The 20,191-nt window shown below is 44.9% G+C and overlaps 1 protein-coding gene across 1 annotated transcript in view; it reads left to right on the top strand.

Moving 5' to 3' along the window:
* The window catches only part of ca12 (carbonic anhydrase 12), a 52,962-nt gene extending 49,686 nt beyond the window's left edge, over window positions 1–3,276 (top strand). Inside the window, exon 9 of the mRNA XM_082968232.1 lies at window positions 939–3,276. Within this exon, the coding sequence (XP_082824358.1) occupies window positions 939–1,813 (875 nt within the window). The 3' untranslated portion in view covers window positions 1,814–3,276. The remainder of the gene's footprint in view (window positions 1–938) is intronic.
* The last annotated feature ends 16,915 nt before the right edge of the window (window positions 3,277–20,191 follow it).

Below are 20,191 nucleotides of genomic sequence, written 5' to 3'. Positions count from 1 at the left end.
GGGTTAGTGCTGGATTAGGGTGGGATGAACTGGAGTTAGCTGGATTAGGGTGGGATGAACTGGGGTTAGTGCATGATTAGGGATGGATGAACTGGGGTTAGTGCTGGATTAGGGTGGGATTAACTGGGGTTGGTGTTGGATTAGGGTGCTATGAACTGGGGTTAGTGCTGGATTAGGGTCGGTGTGGGTGGATGGGATCTGTGGGGGTGAGACCAGGGCTGTCTAACTGTCTGAGGCTTGTCTGCTGTCTCCTGGTTATGGTGTCTCCATAGCGCTTACCGTAACTGTGCTTCTCTGTCCTCTTTTGATGCTTTCCCCGATACTCTCTCTTTTCAAATTCATCTTTTATTATTCTCCACTTTATTCCCGACTTTCTCTCTGCCTTGAACCGTCATCAATGAGCTTTTAAAAGACGGGGGTTGTGCTTCATGTCTCTAGAAATGAAACGTTACCGCTTCAGAATGGGTATGAAATGAGATGCTCTCCCTTTTAGCTCATGATTGTGACTTCCCAGCCCTCTCTTCAGTGGCGGTTCACCACACACTATAGATCCACATACCATAATACAGTCTGTATGACATACCATGCTCTGCTCTGTGGTCTGTGACAGTATGACAGGAATCTGCATGTCGTTCTCATCTCCTCAAAATTCACTTTCCATTTCCGAGGGCTGTACGCTTCTTTATAATAGCGGGACTCTCTTGAGTATGACTCTTCTTTGGCATGGCCGTGCTGTAATCTCCTCTTCCTCTAGCATGCCTTGGGATGGGGGGGGGGGGGACCCGTCTACCTTCAGAATGGGAATCTGAAACTTACTTTCAATGTCTCCCAATTGGCCGTGCCGCTGCATGCACCAGGCCAACGCCAAACCATATAGGACATGTCCCTTGCCCCTGGGACTTAAAACTCTATTGTGCTTGGCTCTGTATATGATTCAGGCAGAGGACTGCAGGGTGCTACTCAGACGGTCACCTCTCCGTTCCTGAGGAGGCAGGTCATCAACCAGCTGTTAGATGGAGACCTGGCAGACCTGGCAGACCAGGATGGGCTCAACCAGCTGTTACATGGAGACCTGGCAGACCAGGATGGGCTCAACCAGCTGTTACATGGAGACCTGGCAGACCAGGATGAGCTCAACAAGCTGCTGCCCAAGAAGCCCAGAGCGCCGGGAAAGAAGTGGAATGACCTCAAAAACCATCAGAAAAGCTGGACCCAGAGCCATATTGGGTCCAAGCACCACCAGAACAGCTGGTCTCAGACCCAGAACAGCCTCAAGCAGCAGTGGCTGAAGTCCAATAAGGTGCCATCTGTGGGTGTAGGAGCTGCCAGACTAGTCCCCTCTTCCTGGAAGAACCAGCAGAACAGGCAACCTGTGTGGAAGTCAGGTCCGAACGAGGACATGCTGTGTTACGTCTCCTTGGAGCAGAATGTGTCTCGCCGGCTGAGCAGAGGGAGATCCCCTCCCCATACAGACACCCAGCTGGTCCAGGCTCTCAGAGAAACTCTGTTCCCAGAGCTCAACCTGCGCAGCTACCTGGGCTGTAAATCTGACCTGGCTCTGCTCACCGTCAGACAGCTTCTCCGTGGGAGATCAGCCACAGATGAGGCCCTGGAGCTGGACCAGGCCATTGTCAAGGCCTTAGGGGGGAGGAGGACAGGGCAGACCATAGTGGGACAGAGAGGGTCAACAAAGAAGCAACAGACAAACACCTTCTCCATGCACCAAACAGGCTTCGCTCCTGCCCCTGCTGCCGTGCCTAGGAAACCCAATCAGCCGATCCCATGGCTCCAGCCTATGGAGTGGGAGGACTAGAGTCCAACCAGGCAAGAAGTGTAACCTTTAAACCACCATCAGCCTCGCCCTCAGCTCAATCTACAGTCGCGAGTGAAAATTTACACAACTTTTGTGCTGTCTTCACATATTTGCTGCCTTAAAATTATATCTTAAAAACGGATTAAAGTGATTTTTTTTTCCCCTCCCCCTGTTCGATCTACACAACCTACTCCACATTTTCAAAGTGAAATAAAAATGATTTTAAAAAGAAATGTTCAGAAATAACTAAGAAATACAAAATGAGGATGTATTGATTGTGTATTTCTTCACGCCCCATACTTGGTGGAAACACATTTGGCAGAAATCACAGCGGTGAATCATTTTGAATATGATTCTACCAACCTTGCACAAACTGTTTGGGCAGAATATATCCATTTATATCCATTGTTTTTGGTCAAACCTTCAGAAAATATTCACACCATTTAGTTTTTCCACATTTTGTTGTTGTGTTACAGCCTGAATTTTGTTTTAATGATCTACACACAATACCACATAATGTCAAAGTGGAATTTAGTTTGTAATTATAATTTTTGTATCCCCCCCCAAAAAAAGCTGCAATGTCTTCGAGTCAATAAGTATTCAACCCCTTTTGTTATGGCAAGGAGCCTAAATCAGTTCAGGAGTCAAGATGTGCTTAACAAATTGCATAATTTACAGCAACGACCTGAGGAATCGTTACAGGGATGAATGAGCCAATTGTAAGCTGGGGATGATTAGGTGACCGTGATGGTTGGACATTTAGCCAGGACACCAGGGGTTAACACCCCGACTCTTACGATAAGTACCATGGGATCTTTAGTGACCACAGAGAGTCAGGACACCAGAGTTAACACCCCTACTCTTACGATAAGTACCATGGGATCTTTAGTGACCACAGAGAGCCAGGACACCAGGGGTTAACACCCCTACTCTTACGATAAGTACCATGGGATCTTTAGTGACCACAGAGAGTCAGGACACCAGGGGTTAACACCCCTACTCTTACAATAAGTACCATGGGATCTTTAGTGACCACAGAGAGTCAGGACACCAGGGGTTAACACCCCTACTCTTACAATAAGTACCATGGGATCTTTAGTGACCACAGAGAGTCAGGACACCAGGGGTTAACACCCCTACTCTTACAATAAGTACCATGGGATCTTTAGTGACCACAGAGAGTCAGGACACCAGGGGTTAACACCCCTACTCTTACAATAAGTACCATGGGATCTTTAGTGACCACAGAGAGTCAGGACACCAGGGGTTAACACCCCTACTCTTACGATAAGTACCATGGGATCTTTAGTGACCACAGAGAGCCAGGACACCAGGGGTTAACACCCCTACTCTTACGATAAGTACCATGGGATCTTTAGTGACCACAGAGAGTCAGGACACCAGGGGTTAACACCCCTACTCTTACGATAAGTACCATGGGATCTTTAGTGACCACAGAGAGTCAGGACACCAGGGGTTAACACCCCTACTCTTACAATAAGTACCATGGGATCTTTAGTGACCACAGAGAGCCAGGACACCAGGGGTTAACACCCCTACTCTTACGATAAGTACCATGGGATCTTTAGTGACCACAGAGAGTCAGGACACCAGGGGTTAACACCCCTACTCTTACGATAAGTACCATGGGATCTTTAGTGACCACAGAGAGTCAGGACACCAGGGGTTAACACCCCTACTCTTACGATAAGTACCATGGGATCTTTAGTGACCACAGAGAGTCAGGACACCAGGGGTTAACACCCCTACTCTTACGATAAGTACCATGGGATCTTTAGTGACCACAGAGAGTCAGGACACCAGGGGTTAACACCCCTACTCTTACGATAAGTACCATGGGATCTTTAGTGACCACAGAGAGTCAGGACACCAGGGGTTAACACCCCTACTCTTACGATAAGTACCATGGGATCTTTAGTGACCACAGAGAGTCAGGACACCAGGGGTTAACACCCCTACTCTTACGATAAGTACCATGGGATCTTTAGTGACCACAGAGAGCCAGGACACCAGGGGTTAACACCCCTACTCTTACAATAAGTACCATGGGATCTTTAGTGACCACAGAGAGTCAGGACACCTGTTTAACATCCCCATCTAGAAGACAGCACCCTACACAGGGCAATGTCCCCAATCACTACCCTGGGTAATTGGGATATTTGTTTTAGACCAGAGGAAAGAGTGCCTCCTACTGGCCCTCCAACACCACTTCCAGCAGCATCTGGTCTCCCATCCAGTGACCAACCAGGACCAACCCTGCTTAGCTTCAGAAACAAGCCAGCAGTGGGATGCAGGGTGGTATGCTGCTGGCAAGAGATTGGGGTGTAAGTTGCATGGACTCACTCTGTGTTCAATAATAGTGTTTAACATGATTTATGAATGACTAACTCATCTCTGTACCCTCACACATCCAATTTTCTGTAAGGTCCCTCAATCGAGTAGAGAATTTCAAGCAAAGATTCAACTACAAAGAACAGGGAGGTTTTTCAATTCCTCACAAAGAAGGGATTGGTACCAAATAGAAATAAAGCAGTGGTTTCTTTGCAGCAATTTGACCATTAAGGCCTTATTCACCCAGTCTCCTCTGAACATTTTATTTTATTGTGTTACTTTTAATTTTTTTTTACTTTAGTTTATTTAGTAAATATTTTCTTAACTCTATTTCTTTAACTGCATTGTTGGTTAAGAGCTTGTAATTAAGCATTTCACTGTAAGGACCAACACCTGTTGTGTTCGGCGCATGTGACAAATAAAGATTTGATTTAACTCAGTTGCCGGAGCTGAAGGAAACTGCTCAGGGACTTCACAATGAGACCAATGTTGATTTTAAAACAGGTATGCGGTTTAATGGCTGTGATAGGAGAAAAAGGATGGATCAACAACATTGTAGTTACTCTATAATAATAACCTAAATGACAAGGTGAAAAGAAGGAAGCCTAAACAGAATACAAATATTCCAAGACATGCTTCCTGTTTCATTTCAGATCAAATGTTATTAGTCACATGCGCCGAATACAACAGGTGTAGTAGACCTCACAGTGAAATGCTGAATACAACAGCTGTAGTAGACCTCACAGTGAAATGCTGAATACAACAGGTGTAGTAGACCTTACAGTGAAATGCTGAATACAACAGGTGTAGTAGACCTCACAGTGAAATGCTGAATACAACAGGTGTAGTAGACCTCACAGTGAAATGCTGAATACAACAGGTGTAGTAGACCTTACAGTGAAATGCTGAATACAACAGGTGTAGTAGACCTTACAGTGAAATGCTGAATACAACAGGTGTAGTAGACCTCACAGTGAAATGCTGAATACAACAGGTGTAGTAGACCTCACAGTGAAATGCTGAATACAACAGGTGTAGTAGACCTTACAGTGAAATGCTGAATACAACAGGTGTAGTAGACCTCACAGTGAAATGCTGAATACAACAGGTGTAGTAGACCTCACAGTGAAATGCTGAATACAACAGGTGTAGTAGACCTCACAGTGAAATGCTGAATACAACAGGTGTAGTAGTCCTCACAGTGAAATGCTGAATACAACAGGTGTAGTAGACCTCACAGTGAAATGCTGAATACAACAGGTGTAGTAGACCTCACAGTGAAATGCTGAATACAACAGGTGTAGTAGACCTCACAGTGAAATGCTGAATACAACAGGTGTAGTAGACCTCACAGTGAAATGCTGAATACAACAGGTGTAGTATACCTCACATATAATGCTTACTTACAAGCCCTTAACCAACAATGCTTTAAGAAGTTTTAAGATGAAAAAAGTGTTAAGTAAAAACTAGAAAATAAAAGTAACAAATAATTAAACAGCAACAGTAAAATAACAATAGCGAGGCTATATGCAGGGGGGTACCGGTACAGAGTCAATGTGGAGGCTATATGCAGGGGGGTACCGGTACAGAGTCAATGTGGAGGCTATATACAGGGGGGGGTACCGGTACAGAGTCAATGTGGAGGCTATATTCAGGGGGTACCGGTACAGAGTCAATGTGGAGGCTATATACAGGGGGGGGTACCGGTACAGAGTCAATGTGGAGGCTATATGCAGGGGGGTACCGGTACAGAGTCAATGTGGAGGCTATATACAGGGGGTACCGGTACAGAGTCAATGTGGAGGCTATATACAGGGGGTACCGGTACAGAGTCAATGTGGAGGCTATATACAGGGGGTACCGGTACAGAGTCAATGTGGAGGCTATATACAGGGTATTACGGTACAGAGTCAATGTGGAGGCTATATACAGGGGGTACCGGTACAGAGTCAATGTGGAGGCTATATACAGGGGGTACCGGTACAGAGTCAATGTGGAGGCTATATACAGGGGGTACCGGTACAGAGTCAATGTGGAGGCTATATACAGGGGGTACCGGTACAGAGTCAATGTGGAGGCTATATACAGGGGGTACCGGTACAGAGTCAATGTGGAGGCTATATACAGGGGGTACCAGTACAGAGTCAATGTGGAGGCTATATACAGGGGGTACCGGTACAGAGTCAATGTGGAGGCTATATACAGGGGGGTACCGGTACAGAGTCAATGTGGAGGCTATATACAGGGGGGGTACCGGTACAGAGTCAATGTGGAGGCTATATACAGGGGGTACCGATACAGAGTCAATGTGGAGGCTATATACAGGGGGGGTACCGGTACAGAGTCAATGTGGAGGCTATATACAGGGGGTACCGTTACAGAGTCAATGTGGAGACTATATACAGGGGGGGGTACCGGTACAGAGTCAATGTGGAGGCTATATGCAGGGGGGTACCGGTACAGAGTCAATGTGGAGGCTATATACAGGGGGTACCGGTACAGAGTCAATGTGGAGGCTATATACAGAGGGTACCGGTACAGAGTCAATGTGGAGGCTATATACAGGGGGTACCGGTACAGAGTCAATGTGGAGGCTATATACAGGGTATTACGGTACAGAGTCAATGTGGAGGCTATATACAGGGGGTACCGGTACAGAGTCAATGTGGAGGCTATATACAGGGGGTACCGGTACAGAGTCAATGTGGAGGCTATATACAGGGGGTACCGGTACAGAGTCAATGTGGAGGCTATATACAGGGGGTACCGGTACAGAGTCAATGTGGAGGCTATATACAGGGGGTACCGGTACAGAGTCAATGTGGAGGCTATATACAGGGGGTACCAGTACAGAGTCAATGTGGAGGCTATATACAGGGGGTACCGGTACAGAGTCAATGTGGAGGCTATATACAGGGGGGTACCGGTACAGAGTCAATGTGGAGGCTATATACAGGGGGGGTACCGGTACAGAGTCAATGTGGAGGCTATATACAGGGGGTACCGATACAGAGTCAATGTGGAGGCTATATACAGGGGGGGTACCGGTACAGAGTCAATGTGGAGACTATATACAAGGGGTACCGGTACAGAGTCAATGTGGAGGCTATATACAGGGGGGTACCGGTACAGAGTCAATGTGGAGGCTATATACAGGGGGTACCGGTACAGAGTCAATATGGAGGCTATATACAGGGGGTACCGGTACAGAGTCAATGTGGAGGCTATATACAGGGGGTACCGGTACAGAGTCAATGTGTGGCGATACTGGATAGTTGAGGTAATTGAGGTAATATGTACATGGAGGTAGTTAAAGTGACTATGCAACAACACAGTAATAAAAATGTGACAAAGAAAAAGAAAGACAAAGAGATTACCTTTATATCCTGAATACATGTTGCGTTATGTTTGGGGCAAATCCAGCACATTACTGAGTACCACTCTTCATCTTTTCGAGATGGTGGTGGCTGCATCATGTTATGGGTATGCTTGTCATCAGCAAGGACTAGAGCTTTTCTTAGGATAAAAATAAATGGAATACAGCTATAAGCACAGGCAAAATCCTAGAGGAAAACCTGGTTCAGTCTGCTTTCCACCAGACACTGGGAGACAAATTCACCTTTCAGCAGGACAATAACCTAAAACACAAGGCAAAATCTACACTGGTTGCTTACCAAGAAAACATTGAATGTTCCTGAGTGACCTAGTTACAGTTTTGATTTAAATCGGCTTGAAAATCTATGGCAAGACTTGAAAATGGCTGTCTAGCGATGATCAACAATCAACTTGACAGAGCTTGAAGAATTTTTAAAAGAATAATGGGCAAATATTGTACAATCCAGGTGTGCAAAGCTCTTGGAGACTTACCCAGAAAGACTCACAGCTGTAATCGCTCTTAGAGACTTACCCAGAAAGACTCACAGCTGTAATCGCTCTTGGAGACTTACCCAGAAAGACACTGCTGTAATCACCACTAAAGGTGCTTCTACAAAGTATTGACTCAGTGGTGTGAATACTTATGTAAATTAGATATTTCTGTATTTCATTTTCAATCAATTTGAGAGCAAAAAATCTATATAATCCATTTTGAATTCAGGCTGTAACACAACAACATGTGGAATAAGTCAAGGGGTGTGAGTACTCTCTCTCTTCAGAGTACTCTCTGAAGGCTCTGTACGTTGCCTTGAGCTGTGCAAAGTTGGTAGAATATTATTCCAAATGATTCCCGGTACATTCCCAGTACAAATTTTTTTTTTAAATTAAAATAAAATGAATGAAATAAAATGTATGCATTCACTACTGTAAGTCGCTCTGGATAAGAGCGTCTGATAAAATGACTAAAATGTAAAATGTAAAAAATTCCCAGCTGTAATGGCTGCCAATGCTTATACCACATATTAACTCTGGATGTGAAGACATATGCAATCAAGAGATTTTATTTATTATTTTATTTTTTAATTTGGAAAATGTTCTATAACTTTCTTTCACTTTGAAAATATGGAGAAGGTTGTGTAGATTTGTAGGCGGGGAGAGAAAAAAATCAAATGTAATCTGTTTTTAGAAGTCATTTTAAGGCAGCAAAATGTGAACTTAAGAGAACCTTAAAGGGTTCTTCGGGCCGTCCCCGTAGGAAAACAGAGGGTTCTACATGGAACTCAAAAGAGTTCTATCTGGAACCGAAAACGGTTCTACCTGGAACCGAAAACGGTTCTAGTTCTACCTGGAACCGAAAACGGTTCTACCTGGAACCGAAAACGGTTCTACCTGGAACCGAAAACGGTTCTACCTGGAACCAAAAACGGTTTTCCTTAGGAGACAGTCGAAGATCCCTTTTGGAACCCTTTTTTTCTGAGAGTGCTGATAGCTAACCTCGGATACCAGACTTAAAGGCGATACAGAAGCAACAGAGTGGAATCTCAACGCAATAAACCAGAGACATTTCCTGACGTTTAGGGTTCTTTGAGTGGCGCAGCGGTCTAAGGCACTGCATTGCAGTGCTAGAGGTGTCACTACAGACCTGAGTTCAATCCTGGGCTGTATCACAACTAGCCATGATCAGGAATCCCACAGGACGGTGCACAATTGGTTTGGGCGGGGTAGGTTGGCATTGTAAATAAGAATTTGTTCTTAACTGACTTGCCTAGTTACTAAATAAAGGTTAAATAAAATACAAATATTTTCAGAGTTTAATTTTTATTATGACGATGACACTGTTCTATGAGGGGGGAAGTTATGACCGGTTGGAGATCTTGTCATATCTCTCTTTAGGGGAAGTTATGACCGGTTGGAGATCTTGTCATATCTCTCTTTAGGGGAAGTTATGACCGGTTGGAGATCTTGTCATATCTCTCTTTAGGGGAGTTATGACCGGTTGGAGATCTTGTCATATCTCTCTTTAGGGAAGTTATGACCGGTTGGAGATCTTGTCACATCTCTCTTTAGGGGAAGTTAATGAAGTACACAGTAAGTTTTGAAGAATTTGTAAGGATAAGTTTTAAGTCAACGAGGGTCAGTGGTAAGGATAAGTGTTAAGTCAACGAGGGTCAGTGGTAAGGATAAGTTTTAAGTCAATGAGGGTCAGTGGTAAGGATAAGTTTTAAGTCAACGAGGGTCAGTGGTAAGGATAAGTTTTAAGTCAACGAGGGTCAGTGGTAAGGATAAGTTTTAAGTCAATGAGGGTCAGTGGTAAGGATAAGTGTTAAGTCAATGAGGGTCAGTGGTAAGGATAAGTGTTAAGTCAACGAGGGTCAGTGGTAAGGATAAGTGTTAAGTCAACGAGGGTCAGTGGTAAGGATAAGTTTTAAGTCAACGAGGGTCAGTGGTAAGGATAAGTTTTAAGTCAATGAGGGTCAGTGGTAAGGATAAGTTTTAAGTCAACGAGGGTCAGTGGTAAGGATAAGTTTTAAGTCAATGAGGGTCAGTGGTAAGGATAAGTTTTAAGTCAACGAGGGTCAGTGGTAAGGATAAGTGTTAAGTCAACGAGGGTCAGTGGTAAGGATAAGTGTTAAGTCAACGAGGGTCAGTGGTAAGGATAAGTGTTAAGTCAATGAGGGTCAGTGGTAAGGATAAGTGTTAAGTCAACGAGGGTCAGTGGTAAGGATAAGTTTTAAGTCAACGAGGGTCAGTGGTAAGGATAAGTGTTAAGTCAATGAGGGTCAGTGGTAAGGATAAGTTTTAAGTCAACGAGGGTCAGTGGTAAGGATAAGTGTTAAGTCAATGAGGGTCAGTGGTAAGGATAAGTGTTAAGTCAATGAGGGTCAGCGGTAAGGATAAGTTTTAAGTCAATGAGGGTCAGTGGTAAGGATAAGTTTTAAGTCAATGAGGGTCAGTGGTAAGGATAAGTGTTAAGTCAACGAGGGTCAGTTGTAAGGATAAGTCTTTAGACTCAATGAGCGTCAGTTGTAGGAATTAGAAATATAAAGAATTAGAAATACTAGAACTAAAATCCTTAGTTTAGATTGAAATATTGACACCCTGACTGGCAACCCAGCAGAGATTGAAATATTGACACCCTGACTGGCAACCTAACCCAGCAGAGATTGAAATATTGACACCCTGACTGGCAACCTAACCCAGCAGAGATTGAAATATTGACACTCTGACTGGCAACCTAACCCAGCAGAGATTGAAATATTGACACCCTGACTGGCAACCTAACCCAGCAGAGATTGAAATATTGACACCCTGACTGGCAACCTAACCCAGCAGAGATTGAAATATTGACACCCTGACTGGCAACCTAACCCAGCAGAGATTGAAATATTGACACTCTGACTGGCAACCCCAGCAGAGATTGAAATATTGACACCCTGACTGGCAACCCAGCAGAGATTGAAATATTGACACCCTGACTGGCAACCTAACCCAGCAGAGATTGAAATATTGACACCCTGACTGTCAACCTAACCCAGCAGAGATTGAAATATTGACACCCTGACTGGCAACCTAACCCAGCAGAGATTGAAATATTGACACTCTGACTGGCAACCCAGCAGAGATTGAAATATTGACACCCTGACTGGCAACCTAACCCAGCAGAGATTGAAATATTGACACCCTGACTGGCAACCTAACCCCGCAGAGATTGAAATATTGACACCCTGACTGTCAACCTAACCCAGCAGAGATTGAAATATTGACACCCTGACTGGCAACCTAACCCAGCAGAGATTGAAATATTGACACCCTGACTGGCAACCTAACCCAGCAGAGATTGAAATATTGACACCCTGACTGGCAACCCAGCAGAGATTGCTGCCATGAAATCCAAACAACAATATATTGAGCAGGGAAAACACTTGCTTAGCAAATTAAGAAAGAGGAGAGGAACATACCATACACAATATTAAAACGCCAGATGGTAGCATAACAATGGAAATTCACTCAATCTTTAAAGAATTTTATCACAAACTGTATAAAATCCGAAAACAACAGTTCAAAGGAGGATATAGACAATTTACATAATCAATTGTTGGAGGCCATCAATAATCTACAAATTGAGAAATCTCCTGGTAATGATGGATTCCCAGTGGAATGTTCTAGACCAGTGGTTCCCCAACTTGTTATAGTCCCGTACACCTTCAAACATTCAACTTCCAGCTGTACCCACTCTAGCACCAGGGTCAGCATACCCCCTCTAGCACCAGGGTCAGCGTACCCCCTCTAGCACCAGGGTCAGCGTACCCCCTCTAGCACCAGGGTCAGCATACCCCCTCTAGCACCAGGGTCAGCATACCCCCTCTAGCACCAGGGTCAGCATACCCCCTCTAGCACCAGGGTCAGCGTACCCCCTCTAGCACCAGGGTCAGCGTACCCCCTCTAGCACCAGGGTCAGCATACCCCCTCTAGCACCAGGGTCAGCATACCCCCTCTAGCACCAGGGTCAGCATACCCCCTCTAGCACCAGGGTCAGCATACCCCCTCTAGTACCAGGGTCAGCGTACCCCCTCTAGCACCAGGGTCAGCGTACCCCCTCTAGCACCAGGGTCAGCGTACCCCCTCTAGCACCAGGGTCAGCGTACCCCCTCTAGCACCAGGGTCAGCATACCCCCTCTAGCACCAGGGTCAGCGTACCCCCTCTAGCACCAGGGTCAGCATACCCCCTCTAGCACCAGGGTCAGCATACCCCCTCTAGCACCAGGGTCAGCATACCCCCTCTAGCACCAGGGTCAGCGTACCCCCTCTAGCACCAGGGTCAGCGTACCCCCCTAGCACCAGGGTCAGCATACCCCCTCTAGCACCAGGGTCAGCATACCCCCTCTAGCACCAGGGTCAGCATACCCCCTCTAGCACCAGGGTCAGCATACCCCCTCTAGTACCAGGGTCAGCGTACCCCCTCTAGCACCAGGGTCAGCGTACCCCCTCTAGCACCAGGGTCAGCGTACCCCCTCTAGCACCAGGGTCAGCGTACCCCCTCTAGCACCAGGGTCAGCATACCCCCTCTAGCACCAGGGTCAGCGTACCCCCTCTAGCACCAGGGTCAGCATACCCCCTCTAGCACCAGGGTCAGCATACCGCCTCTAGCACCAGGGTCAGCATACCCCCTCTAGTACCAGGGTCAGCATACCGCCTCTAGCACCAGGGTCAGCATACCCACTCTAGCACCAGGGTCAGCGTACCCCCTCTAGCACCAGGGTCAGCATACCCCCTCTAGCACCAGGGTCCAGGGTCCATCATCTCCACCAATTGTTTTTAAATAATCCATCATACCAGGAACTGGAACATTCCAAAAGTGGCAGTATCATTAGATATTGAAAAAGTTTTCCATAAAGTGGAATGAGCATATTTGGTGGCTGTTTTTAAAAAAGGTTTGGTTTTGGTCTTGTATTTATTTCCTGGATTGAACTATTGTATAAATCCTCCAAAGTGGCTATAAAACCAAATTAACAAATCTCTGATCTATTTCGTTTAACAAGAGGGACCAGACATGGATGCCCTCTGTCCAGTTATTTATTTGCTTTAGAACCCCTAGTATCAATAATCAGAATTCATGGCTCAATCTGGGGAATAGAGATTGGTGGAGAACAACATGTGGTATTGTATTCAGAACCACTAGCGTCAATAATCATTTATCTGAACCAAAACATTCTCTGTCATTTATTTTGCAACTGTTAGACACATATGGTGCTATATCAGGATTCACAGTGAATTAGGAGAATTGAATTTTCAAGCTTGGATAGCAGTTTTCAGTGGAAATGGACAAAGACATATGAAATACCTGGGTATATTGATACCATGCGATTTGGTGAGGGCCTATAAAATCAACTACTCTCCTGTAATAGATAGGAATTAATCTGATGTTCAGAGACAGAAAACTCTCCCTATTTCAACGTTAGGTAGGGTCAACATGATCAAAATTAATATATTACCAAGGTTGATGTATTTACTGTATACCAAGCCAGTTTCAATTACATTCAACTGTTTTTATCAAATAAATGGCCTCCAACTTTATTTGGAATGGAAAGACCTCAAGAGTCAAATTTACTCTTATCCACTTCCCCTATAAAGCTGACTCTTATCCACTTCCCCTATAAAGCTGACTCTTATCCACTTCCTCTATAAAGCTGACTGTTTTCCACTTCCTCTATAAAGCTGACTGTTATCCACTTCCCCTATAAAGCTGACTCTTTTCCACTTCCCCTATGAAGCTGACTGATTTCCACTTCCCCTATAAAGCTGACTGTTTTCCACTTCCCCTATAAAGCTGACTGTTTTCCACTTCCTCTATAAAGCTGACTCTTTTCCACTTCCCCTATAAAGCTGACTGTTTTCCACTTCCTCTATAAAGCTGACTCTTTTCCACTTCCCCTATAAAGCTGACTGTTTTCCACTTCCTCTATAAAGCTGACTCTTTTCCACTTCCCCTATAAAGCTGACTGTTTTCCACTTCCTCTATAAAGCTGACTCTTATCCACTTCCCCTATAAAGCTGACTGATTTCCACTTCCCCTATGAAGCTGACTGATTATCCACTTCCCCTATAAAGCTGACTGTTTTCCACTTCCCCTATGAAGCTGGAGGTCTTGGACTACCTCATATGAAAATGTATTACTGGGCTGCACAAATGCATTCACTTAAACAATGGACAGTAGACTATCCTTGTGCGTGGAGGAGTATTGAAACCATAAATGTAATACCCTAGGATTTAAAATATATTCACTACTTCGGGTCCAAGGCGTTGAAGAAAAAAACAGACAATCCAATGATTTTATATTATATTTGTATTTGGGAAAATGTACGTAAATTCATGAAATGGAAGAAACCCATATCGCCAGACACCCCTATTTAGAACAACCCCAATTTACCTGGAATGTTTAATGACATCACCTTTAAGTCTTGGTTCCAACATGGCATCATTAATGTTCGGCACACACATTATGATGGCTCACTACTGTTATCCAATACCCATTTCTTTACATTCTAAGAAATGTTATTAAATCGCTTCAACAGAATCTGGATGAACCTAAAGCATCTAGCACTGAAAAAATACTGAAAGTAGCTACAACGCAACAAATAAGTTGATTGCTAAATTATATCAAGGGTTAATTTAAACTCGGGTGGCAGCATAGCCTAGCGGTTAGCGCGTTGGACTAGTAACCAAAAGGTTGCAAGATCAAATCCCCCGAGCTGACAAGGTACGAATCTGTCGTTCTGCACCCTGAACAAGGCAGTTAACCCCCACTGTTCCTAGGTCGTCATTTAAAATAAGAATTCGTTCTTAACCGACTTGCGTAGTAAAATTAAAAACTGAACTTGATAGTTCCTAGAAGGAAAGATAGTTCCAATAAGGAAAAATGGCAAACAAATCTAAAGGAAGAAATTGAGGAGAACCACTGTAGAAATGTTCATAGTTGCTCCTACAACTTTAAACATAAACTACTGCAATTCAAAGTAATCCATAGGATTTGCTACAGAACTGCCAGAATGTATGTAATACAGTCAGAAATGTGTCATCCCTGTTTGAGATACAAAAAAATGCAAAGGAACCCTATTACATATGCGGTGGTCATGTGACAAACTGACACCATTTTGGGATAATGTCGTTTCATTGTGTCTAGGAATTTATATCCATCCATCTCCACGATTATGTCTGAGTCTTCTTGGGTATGACGACGCTACAAGCTTGGCACACCTGTATTTGGGGAGTTTCTCCCATTCTTCTCTGCAGATCCTCTCAAGCTCTGTCAGCTTGGATGGGGAGCGTCGCTGCACAGCTATTTTCAGGTCTCTCCAGAGATATTAGATTGATTTCAAGTCCGGGCTCTGGCTGGGCCACTCAAGGACATTCAGAGACTTGTCCTGAAGCCACTACTGTGTTGTCTTGGCTGTGAGCTTAGGGTCATAGTCTTGTTGGAAGGTGAACCTTCGCCCCAGTCTGAGGTCCTGAGCGCTCTGGAGCAGGTTCAGGTTTTCATCAAGTTTTTCATCAAGGATTTCTCCCAGTCCCTACCACTGAAAAACATCCCCACAGCATGATGCTGCCACCCCCATGCTTCACAGTAGGGACGGTGCAAGGTTTCCTCCAGACGTGACACTTGGCATTCAGGCCAAACGGTTCAATCTTGGTTTCATCAGACCAGAGAATCTTGTTTCTCATTGTCTAAGAGTCTAAGAGGTGTCTTTTGGCAAACTCCAAGCAAGCTGCCATGTGCCTTTTACTGAGGAGTGGCTTCCGTCTGGAGTGCTGCAGAGATGGTTGTCCTTCGGGAAGGTTCTCCCATCTCCACAGAGGAATTCTGGAGCTCTGTCAGAGTGACCATCGGGTTCTTGTTCACCTCCCTGACCAAGGCTCTTCTCCCCCGATTGCTCAGGTTGGCCGAGCGGTCAGCTCTAGGAAGAGTCTTGGTGGTTCAAAACTTCTTCCATTTAAGAATGATGGAGGCCACTGTGTTCTAGGGGACCTTCAATGCTGCAGGTGGCACCCCTACCTATAGTTACAGTGCATTCGGAAAGTATTCAGACCCCTTTACTTTTTCCACATTTTGTTACGTAACAGATATTTAGACACTTTTGCAAATTGATTCAAAATAAATCATTTAAATAAGTATTCAGACACTTTACTCAGTACTTTGTTGAAGCACCTTTGGCTGCAATTACAGCCTCGAGTCTTCTTGGGTATGACGCTACAAGCTTGGCACACCTGTATTTGGGGAGAAAAAATGTATGAAATGTCTGCATTCACTACTGTAAGTCGCTCTGGATAAGAGCATCTGCTAAATGACTAAAATGTAAATGTAAAGGAGTTTCTCCCATTCTTCTCTGCAGATCCTCTCAAGCTCTGTCAGGATGAATGGGGAGCGTTGCTGCACAGCTATTTTCAGGTCTCTCCAGAGATAGTTGATCAATTTCAAGTCCTGGGTCTGTCTGGGCTACTCAAGGACATTCAAAGACTTGTCCTGAAGCCACTCCTGTGTTGTCTTGGCTGTTTGCTTAGGGTCATTGTCCTGTTGGAAGGTGAACCTTCGCCCCAGTCTGAGGTCCTGAGTGCTCTGGAACAGGTTTTCATCAGGGATCTCTCTGTACTTTACTCTGTTCATCTTTCCCTCGATCCTGACTAGTCTCCCAGTCCCTGCCACTGAAAAACATCCCCACAGCATGATGCTGCCACCACCATGCTTCACCATAGGGATGGTGCCAGGTTTCCTCCAGATGTGATGCTTGGCATTCAGACAGGCCAAAGAGCTAAATCTTGGTTTCATCAGACCAAAGAATCTTGTTTCTCATGGTCTGAGAGTCCTTTAGGTGACTTTGGCCTGATTGGTGGAGTGCTGAAGAGATGGTTGTCCTTCTGGAAGGTTCTCCCATCTCCACAGTGGAACTCTAAAGCTCTGTCAGATTGACCTCCCTGACCAAGGCTCTTCTCCCCTGATTGCTCAGTTTGGCCGGGCGGCCAGCTCTAGGAAGAGTCTTGGTGGTTCTAAACTTCTTCCATTTCAGAATAATGGAGGCCACTGTGTTCTTGGGGACCTTCAATGCTGCAGAAATGTTTTGGTACCCTTCCCCCAGATCTGTGCCTCGACACAATCCTGTCTCGGAGCTCTACGAACAATTCCTTCAACCTCATGACTTGGTTTTTACTCTGACATGGACTGTCAACTGTGGATCTTATATAGACAGGTTCATTCTGCCTGTTTTCAATCTGTTCTTCTGGGTCTAAAGGCTCATTCTGCCTGTTTTCAATCTGTTCTTCTGGGTCTAAAGGCTCATTCTGCCTGTTTTCAATCTGTTCTTCTGGGTCTAAAGGCTCATTCTGCCTGTTTTCAATCTGTTCTTCTGGGTCTAAAGGCTCATTCTGCCTGTTTTCAATCTGTTCTTCTGGGTCTAAAGGCTCATTCTGCCTGTTTTCAATCTGTTCTTCTGGGTCTAAAGGCTCATTCTGCCTGTTTTCAATCTGTTCTTCTGGGTCTAAAGGATCATTCTGCCTGTTTTCAATCTGTTCTTTTGAGTCTAAAGGTTCATTCTGTTCTTCTCTTTCCTTTCTCCACCATTACCTGGAAGATGACCTCGCTTGGATGAGCCTCGGTATGTTATTTGTGTGTGTGTGTGTGTGTGTGTGTGTGTGTGTGTGTGTGTGTGTGTGTGTGTGTGTGTGTGTGTGTGTGTGCGGGCATGAGTGAGTGTGTATGTTTCTCTCTATTGTGTGTTTTCTCACGTTGACATCTGACGTTCTCATTCTAACTAATGAGTAACTGACACATAGATGATGCATGAGAGAGGCTCGTCTCTCTGGCCCGTCTCTCAGGCCAAGTCACGACGTCATTAAGACATAGCCTGGTCCCAGATCTGTATGGCTTGACAATGACCATAGGAGTTGACAAAACAGCACAAACAGATCTGGAACTAGGCAACATCGTGTTGTGTTTTATGTGATGAAAGCTCTGTACTCAGAGATGTCATTATTTTTGGCATAAGCTAATTTAAAATATATATATTTCATCTTTATTTAATAACCAGGTAGACGAGTTGAGAACAAGTTCTCATTTACAACTGCGACCTGGCCAAGATAAAGCAAAGCAGTTCGACAACATACAACAACACAGAGTTACACATGGAGTAAAACAAACATACAGTCAATAATACAATAGAACAAAAGTATATATACAGTGTGTGCAAATGAGGTAAGATAAGGGAGGTAAGGCAATAAATAGGCCGTAGTGGCGAAGTAATTACAATAGCAATTAAACACTGGAATGGTAGATGTGCAGAAGATGAATGTGCAAGTAGAGATACTGGGGTGCAAAGGAGCAAGATAAATAAATAAATACAGTATGGGGATGAGGTAGTTGGATGGGCTGTTTACAGATGGGCTATGTACAGGTGCAGTGATCTGTGAGCTGTAATGATGTAATGATGTCATCATCAACCATAATGATACATTCTACACGCCATACATCTATGTATTATCTATGAATTTCTATATTTCTTAATTCCAGTTTTTTTAAACTTTTAGATGTGTGTGTATTGTTGTGAATGGTTAGATATTACTGCACTGTTGGATCTAGGAACACAAGCATTTCACTACCACAGCAATAACATCTGCTAAACATGCGACCAATAGCATCTGCTAAACATGCGACCAATAGCATCCGCTAAACATGCGACCAATAACATCCGCTAAACATGCGACCAATAGCATCCGCTAAACATGCGACCAATAACATCCGCTAAACATGCGACCAATAGCATCCGCTAAACATGCGACCAATAGCATCTGCTAAACATGCGACCAATAGCATCTGTTAAACATGCGACCAATAACATCCGCTAAACATGCGACCAATAGCATCCGCTAAACATGCGACCAATAACATCCGCTAAACATGCGACCAATAGCATCCGCTAAACATGCGACCAATAGCATCTGTTAAACATGCGACCAATAACATCCGCTAAACATGCGACCAATAGCATCCGCTAAACATGCGACCAATAGCATCCGCTAAACATGCGACCAATAGCATCCGCTAAACATGCGACCAATAGCATCTGTTAAACATGCGACCAATAGCATCTGCTAAACATGCGACCAATAGCATCCGCTAAACATGCGACCAATAGCATCCGCTAAACATGCGACCAATAACATTTGATTTGATTTAATTTGATATTCTATTATCTATATGAACCCTCAATGAGGATTTTCACCACATTGCTCTCAGTTAAGAATGAATGGGCACACACAGACACACACACACACACACACACACGCACGCACACACACACACACACACAGACGCACACACACACACACACACACATACACACACACACACACAAACACACACACACACAGACACACACAGACACACACACACAGACGCACACCCACAGACGCACACCCACACACAGACGCACACACACACACAGACACACACTGACATTGCTCTCAGTTAAGAATGAATGGGCACACACAGACACACACACACACACACACACACACGCACGCACGCACGCACACACACACACACACACACACACACACACACACACACACACACACACACACACACACACACACGACGCACACCCACAGACGCACACCCACACACAGACGCACACACACACACAGACACACACTGACATTGCTCTCAGTTAAGAATGAATGGGCACACACAGACACACACACACACACACACACACGCACGCACACACACACACACACACAGACGCACACACACACACACACACACATACACACACACACACACAAACACACACACACACAGACACACACAGACACACACACACAGACGCACACCCACAGACGCACACCCACACACAGACGCACACACACACACAGACACACACTGACATTGCTCTCAGTTAAGAATGAATGGGCACACACAGACACACACACACACACACACACACACACGCACGCACGCACGCACACACACACACACACACACACACACACACACACACACACACACACACACACACACACACACACACAGACGCACACCCACAGACGCACACCCACACACAGACGCACACACACACACAGACACACACTGACATTGCTCTC

Source organism: Salmo salar, chromosome 23 (genome assembly GCF_965601325.2).
Source record: "Salmo salar chromosome 23, fSalSal1, whole genome shotgun sequence".
Classification (NCBI taxonomy): Eukaryota; Metazoa; Chordata; class Actinopteri; order Salmoniformes; family Salmonidae; genus Salmo; species Salmo salar.
The sequence above is the reverse complement of the archived record's forward strand: the minus strand, read 5'-3'. Positions and strand labels throughout refer to the sequence as shown.